General features: G+C 57.9%; 1 protein-coding gene across 1 annotated transcript; it reads left to right on the forward strand.

Annotated features, from left to right (window-relative positions):
* Positions 1 to 1,229: 1,229 nt before the first annotated feature.
* On the forward strand, positions 1,230 to 6,960 carry ISL2 (ISL LIM homeobox 2). The gene is made up of 6 exons (XM_043922617.1): positions 1,230 to 1,399; positions 2,266 to 2,455; positions 2,703 to 2,965; positions 4,735 to 5,018; positions 5,631 to 5,798; positions 6,194 to 6,960. Exons 1-6 carry the CDS (start codon positions 1,342 to 1,344, stop codon positions 6,308 to 6,310), a joined length of 1,080 nt encoding a protein of 359 aa, XP_043778552.1. The 5' UTR covers positions 1,230 to 1,341; the 3' UTR covers positions 6,311 to 6,960.
* Positions 6,961 to 7,277: the final 317 nt, after the last annotated feature.

The raw sequence follows: 7,277 nt of genomic DNA on the forward strand, positions 1-7,277 counted from the left end.
GCCGTGGAGCTCCACCGCGCCCTCAGGCCGACGTGGGCTGGGTCTGAGATTCCCGTGGAGACGTTTTATGCCTAGGAGCCCACCTGCGCCCCACTCAAGCGTACACCAAGTTCTTGGTACACCTTTTAATGGGAAAAACAATAGCCACCCTGGTTGGGTAAGTGTGATTTATAATTCATGGGCCAGTCTTTGAACCCTTTCAGAAAAAACCCACAGCAATTTCTTTGAAAGAAATGCCTGGACTTTGCTCAGAAGTCGCAGGTTTTCTAAGGAAGGACAAGCCACTGCACAGATAGTAAATCACCCTGCGCACCACATTTGTTTCTAATTATTTGCATTGCAGTTCGTTTGTGAGATAAAACAGAAGAGTTTATAAATATCGTTTATTCTGGAAGTGAGACACACATTCGACCCCAGTCTTGTTCCTAGGAGCTGTGCTATTCGAGTGGGGGAAAGAATGAGGGAGTCCGTGTCAAATTACACCCCCGCCCCAAATGCAAGTCAAGGCTGGAGTCTGGATCCGGCGAGGGTCTTCGGGATTCTGCGTTCTGGTGCTACCTACCTAACGCTCCACCTCGGAGTTTTCCGCAGGCGGACGGGTGGGGAACGTCTAAACAGAGTTTACCCAAACCCTTAACCTCTCTCTCTAACTTGGAACCTGAGAACAAAGGCGTCTGAGAGAAGAACGCTGACCGGCTGGACGGTGAAGGTTTTGTCCAAACAGACCACCTTCTCCCCAGCTCTCGTCACAAGAGGGTGAATTTTTTTCTTGTTGTTAATGAAAGAAAGGAGCATTTAAAAGAGACACCTCCGCCCTTTACTCCCCCAGGTATTCATCACCCTGCTCGAGCACGCCTGGGGAGACCGCCCCGCAAGTCTAAGAGGAAGCTCAGAGCCGCAGAGGTCTCGGAGACAGCTCAGCAGTGACGCAAGATCCAGCCGGGATAGCCCGACCCGGGGCCAGAATGAGGATCCTTGTAGGTTTCCGGGGAGGGGGCCGCGCTCCATTGTTCACTCTGGGCCAATCAGGGCTGGCTTATTTCCTTCCAGCCAATCCCCTGTCACCCCCGCCTTCCACCCACCCCGCCCATCAGCCCCCAGGTCCCTAACACCTCCCTCGCATCCCCCCGCGGTTCTGGGGAAGCTTCGTGACGCCACAGGTCCCGCCCCCAGCTCCAGCCACGGGCGAGTGCGTGCTGACGTCATGCTGCGTGCGGGCCGGTGCGGAATCGCTCCTTCAACTCCGCGGGGCAGGAGTTAGTTAGCAAAGAACCGAGGCTGGGCGCACGACCCTCGTCCTTCTGCCCCTGGCCGCACGCTTTGCGCACATCTCTTTTCTGCATGGTGGATATTATTTTTCACTATCCTTTTCTGGGTACTATGGGGGATCATTCCAAGAGTAAGTCTTTCTCTGTATATGTGTGTGGTGTGTGTGTGCGCGCTTAATATGCAATATTTCTAATGCAGAAGAATGTTTAGCGGATTCTACAAGTGGCTTCTATTTGACAGGACACTGGGAGAGAAAAAATCAAAACGAATACATTTTCCTGCAGGACCGTTTATCCTTTGGAATCCTGTTGTTTTAGTTTATAATTAAACATTCTTTCTCAAGCCTGCTAGGCTGACCTCGGGCTGTGAAATCTGCTTCTGTTTTGCGCTAGGGCAATAGTTTGATTTAGGGATGTGGGTTTTTTTTTGTTTGCTTGCTTGCTTGTCTTTCGGCCTTTCAAATAAGGAAGATTTCTTTAGCTTGATCTAGGATGTTTAAGCTAAAAAATGTCCAAGAGGATGAGCAGAGACTCCTCTAAAAGCTGATGTGTCTGTGTTGGGATAGGAGGGAGTCGCGGAGAGAGGGAGTGTGTGGACGGAAATGCCGGAACATCACCGTTCAGTATTGATGGGGTGGCGTCCGCAGGGCTTAAATGTCTATTTGCCCTTTCTTCTCACTTACATCTTAGCTTTTAGTTACAGGACATATCATTAAAACGCCTCTGTCCAAGTGAATGTAATACCGTAAAAAAAAAAAACAAAAAACTGAGGAGGGGGTGGGGAGAGACGAAAAGCCTTCACAGATTCAGAAGATTGTGTTTTTCCGTTTTTTTTTTCGTTTCCAATTATCTGGACCTTTGCAAAGCCCATTTCCTTTTTAACTTGTGGTCCCAATTTTTGAAAGAGAGCGCGAGCGGGTTGGGTTGGGGCTGGAGCGGCCTTGGCCGGGTTCCGGGCAGCCAGGCCTGACGCGGGCTCCGCGCCCTTCCCCGGCAGAGAAGCCCGGGACGGCCATGTGCGTGGGCTGCGGGAGTCAGATCCACGATCAGTTTATCCTGCGGGTGTCGCCAGACCTCGAGTGGCACGCCGCCTGCCTCAAGTGCGCCGAGTGCAGCCAGTACCTGGACGAGACGTGCACGTGCTTCGTGAGAGACGGGAAGACCTACTGCAAGCGGGACTACGTCAGGTGAGGCCCGCAAGTGTCCGGGCTGCGCCACTGCCCGTCCGGGCCGGGGCTCGAGAATGGCAGGCCGCCTGAGTGCCCCCGCCCCGAACGCGTGCCGCCACGCGTCTCCCCCCCGAGGGCTGGGCCCCGCAGCCACCCTCGCGACCACAAAGCCTCCTGGGCGCGCGTGCCCTGGGCGGGTAGCAGCCCGGCGGGCGAGGCCGGCCACAGGCCCTATGCTGACAACGCCCGTGCCTTGGGCCCGCAGGCTCTTCGGCATCAAGTGCGCCAAGTGCCAGGTGGGCTTCAGCAGCAGCGATCTGGTGATGCGGGCGCGGGACAGCGTCTACCACATCGAGTGTTTCCGCTGCTCGGTATGCAGCCGCCAGCTGCTGCCCGGAGACGAATTCTCGCTGCGGGAGCACGAGCTGCTCTGCCGCGCCGACCACGGCCTCCTGCTCGAGCGCGCGGCGGCCGGCAGCCCGCGCAGCCCCGGCCCGCTTCCCGGCGCCCGCGGCCTGCATCTGCCAGGTAAGCCGCTTGCGGCCGGCACTGCCCCACCAGCTGCGGGGTGCTGTGCACACGTGGGTGTGTGTGTTCTTAGACGGGTACTTGTGCTCCGGCGAAAACTTGTCACTTGGGTGTGTTTCCGTTTGCCAGCATTGTGGGGGTTTCTGAGTGAGTGCAGAACTCTGCTAGAACGCGACGGAGTGTATGTTCGTGTGTGACCCGGAAAATTGCGTGTGGGTAAACGTGAGCCGGGGTTGTGTGTATGAGTGTTCGGAATTGTGGAGATTTGTGTTCTCAGGAATGTGTGGGACACGGTAGTAGGAAGAGGAGGAAGGTAAATGACAATGGGGCATCTCAAGTGATGACTCTAAGGACCTTGTACTGGGAATTTCAAGCAGTCTGTGTGTTGCGGGAGAGGAAAGACAGGTTTGCCTGGGGGGATGTTTGTAAGGAATACAGTTCCCAGCCTAGAGCTGGGCTCAGCCAGGCAGAAGTCTACCGGTACAGCTCTGAAGGCTGTACAGAGCGCATGTCTGCGTTTTTCTGTTGAGGCCCAGTCTGATGAACAATGTAGCCAAACGTTTCTTGGTGGGAAAGAAGTGGAAGCACAGTGGATTCAGGGATAATGGCAAACACCCCAGGGGATGCTCTAGGTCATAATCAGGAGATGTCCAGAGACTGGTTCTAAGTGTGTGGTTACCCAGTGGGAATGGTGACTGCAGCTGAGCAGTTACCAGCAAGTAGCCACAGACCTGAAGCATCAGTCTGCAGACCAGGCTGAGCCTCTGAGTGTTGTGTGCTGGAAGGGATCAAGCTTTCTCTGGCCCTCTCGTTAGTATCGAATGAGGACATTGAGTTAGATGGGCTATTTGTGAATATTTATCCAGACCTAGAGATGCCTGGAAGGGGATATAATTTGAAACAGTGCGACTTGTATCCAAGGGGAGGTAGACCTGGTTCAGATGGGGGTGTGATGCCAGTATTGAGTGAACCCTGGTCTCCCTTTTGTTTGTTGAAGGTTTCTGGCCACCGGAATGGGGCCCTAAGTACCTGACTCTACCCAACCTGGGGTTGAGAGAACCCAAGGCCAAGTGAGGAGAGTCCCAGCGGCTGCGCGCCGGCCGGGAAAACGGCCGCTGGACAGGGAAACTAGAGCCTTAAAAAGGAGACCCTGGGGCCGAAGTCCAAGGGCTGTTAGAAAGGAACTGTTCCAGGTCCGGGAGACCCACTCCGGACCCCAGGCCAGGTCTTAATGACACACGGTCTGGCCCTGTCCGAGCGGCCCCAGAATCAGGGAGACGGTCTCTTGGGGGATCCCCGGGAGAGGCAGACAGGCCCCCTTGTCCCGATGCAGCGCGGCGCTCGGTCCCTTCCCCTTCCAGCGTCCCAGGCGCGCCTCCTTCCTCTTCTTCTGAAACTGCGTCTCTTCTGGAAGGCTTCCCTCGTCCGGCGGAGGCCTTGCGGGTATTCCGAGGGTCGGGTAAGCGGAGGAGGCACAGCAGGGTGGAACCACTCCTGTCCTGCACAGGCCTCGCTCGGAACTCCCAGGCCCTGCTTGCTTTGCGGGGATCGCGGCGGGGGAGCCCGGTGGAGGAACTAGAGAAGGGACGAAAGTGCACACCTTTCTCCGGGTAGGGCGAACAGACAGAAAGGGAGACCAGACGAACCAGAAAACGAAATAAACGGAAGAAAAGACAAACGAGATCGGGCCCTGCGGGGCTCGGTCGCCGCGGGGCGGGGCGCAGGGGGAGTGGGTGGCGGCCGCTGGCTCACCTCTCGCTCCCTCGCAGACCCGGGATCCGCCCGGCAGCCCTCGCTGCGCCCGCACGTGCACAAACAGACCGAGAAGACAACCCGCGTGCGAACCGTGCTGAACGAGAAGCAGCTGCACACTCTGCGGACGTGCTACGCCGCCAACCCGCGGCCCGACGCGCTCATGAAGGAGCAGCTGGTGGAGATGACCGGCCTGAGCCCGCGGGTCATCCGCGTCTGGTTCCAGAACAAGCGGTGCAAGGACAAGAAGAAATCCATCCTCATGAAGCAACTGCAGCAGCAACAGCACAACGACAAGACGGTGAGGGTCGGGGAGCTGGAGGGTCGGGTCGGGTGGAGCCTCGGGTTCTCACCGCGGCATCGGCGCGCCCTTTTCTGGGCCGGCTCTCGGGAGATCCAGGGCGGAATTGTTTACTCCAGATAGCGTGTCTTTGTGCTTTCAGAGCGAGACTTACCTTGGGGTTGGAAGGCACCTTAATTATTGTTTCTGAGGTCAGGTCTTCCCCAGCCCCATCGGTAGACCGGAGTTGGGGTCCCGGGCTCAGTTCGGAGCCAAGGCAGCCTGGTTTTAAGCTTCAGCAAGTAGGGGAGGGTTGTGTCCATCTCTCAGCGGGACTCGGTTGAAACACTTTCCCTCTGCAAACCCGGAGAGGGCGTGGGAACGCAACCTCGCGTTTTGTTCCCTTGTCATGTTGGCTTCCAGCACTGAGGCTGGCCCGCGGTGGCTGTTTTGGGGCTCGGGGTGTCTTCCAGTGGAGAAGGCGGGCTCACTCGGCCGCTGCGGACAAGTGCCTGCCTCCCCAAACAGTTTCAGGCTCCAAATCATGTGCCAGGGCCTGGGATCCCGGTCTCAAAGGTGGCGGGAAACGCAAGACCTAACTCTTCTGCTTCCCCTCTTCTGCTTGTTCCTCAGAGCCTCCAGGGACTGACTGGGACTCCCCTGGTGGCGGGCAGCCCCATCCGCCATGAGAGCGCCGTGCAGGGCAGTGCAGTCGAGGTGCAGACGTACCAGCCTCCCTGGAAAGCGCTCAGTGAGTTTGCGCTCCAGAGTGACCTGGATCAACCCGCCTTCCAGCAGCTGGTGAGGACCTGCTCTACCCGCCCGGAAGGCTGGACTCCGGGGGAGGTGGGGTGGATTTAGTCACTTAGCCAAGGTGGGAAGGGGTGGGGGACTCTGAGAGGAAGAGGGGCCGGGAGAAGGGGGAGGTTGATGGCTGCAACCGCACCTGGCCCATAATTGGTTCTAAACCAGGTCTCCCTGGATTAAAGCGCCAGGAGGAGAGGTCGAGGGATTAACCCACCGTGCCCCCGCCCAACCTAATACTCCTGCGTGTGCCTGGGGGCCGGGCCGACTTCTCCAAGGGCATGCTCCCAGCCTGCTACTTGTCCCAAGGATACCTTAGGGAGCTGGCGGCCCGGGAAAACCAGCTTGGGCACGTCTTCACCGGTTCCTTCCCGGTGTCTCCGCTGCTCCAGGTCTCCTTCTCCGAGTCCGGCTCCCTAGGCAACTCTTCCGGCAGCGACGTGACCTCCCTGTCCTCGCAGCTCCCGGACACCCCCAACAGCATGGTGCCGAGTCCCGTGGAGACGTGAGGGGGGACCGTTCCCCGCCAGCCCGCGGACCTCGCATGCTCCCTGCATGAGACTCACCTATGCTCAGGCCAAACCAGCTCCGAAAACTCTCTCGTCTTTGTAATTATGATTATTGTTATTTAAAAAGAGAAAGGACTGAGAGAGGAGGTCGGGACAGTCAAAATCGCCTGGACGCAACCTGCTTCCACCAGACTGGAGAGCCCTGCTCCGAGGACTTTTATTTTTACAAAACCAGAATTTGGGTTGACTAGCGTTAGCTCTGCCCTCTCCTCTCCCTCGGTCCGTGGCGCCCCCGTCCACGCACCCACCTGTGCGTGGAGCATGAGCGGGGTAGGTCCCGCTCCCGCCCGCGCGGACCATGGCTCCTGCCCTGGCCTGGCCCCGCGCTACCTGGTGGCTTCGCCCGCTCTCTAGCGGGGAAGAGGACGGGGTCAATCCAAAGGAACAGACACTCAATCCCCCAAAGCGCATGATTGCCGGAAAAAAGTAGAGACGAGACTTTCCTTGAAAATGTTTTAAATTATCAGTCGACGGAGGACAGAGTGTGTGAGCCTTTGCCGAACAAAACGTAAGTTATTGTTATTTATTGTGAGGACAGCAAGTTCATAGTGGGACGAATATTTTGATCTTAATAAAAAAATAATAACCCTTTGCGACGCTGCTCCTGTGTGCTGTTGGCGCAGCGGGAGGGCTGGACGGAAGGCAGGTTGGAGCTTGGAGCTTCTTTCAACGAAAATGACACTCGGCCCAGGGCCCACGGCTCGTGCCCGCGCCTCGCGCGCCGCTGGCCCGCGTGCTCCCGCGCCGCCCGGGGGCGGGCCCGGCGGGGATTGGGCGTCGCGAGGGGGGCGGGGCTCGGTCTCTGCGCTCCGTGCGTCCCTCGCGGCCCAGCGAGGCCCCCGAAGCGCTAGAGCGCCCAGGCCCTCCCGGAAGCCGGCGCGCCCTCTGCTCGTTCCTCATCCCTGGC

The sequence above is a fragment of the Cervus elaphus genome, chromosome 13 (assembly GCF_910594005.1).
Source record: "Cervus elaphus chromosome 13, mCerEla1.1, whole genome shotgun sequence".
Classification (NCBI taxonomy): domain Eukaryota; kingdom Metazoa; phylum Chordata; class Mammalia; order Artiodactyla; family Cervidae; genus Cervus; species Cervus elaphus.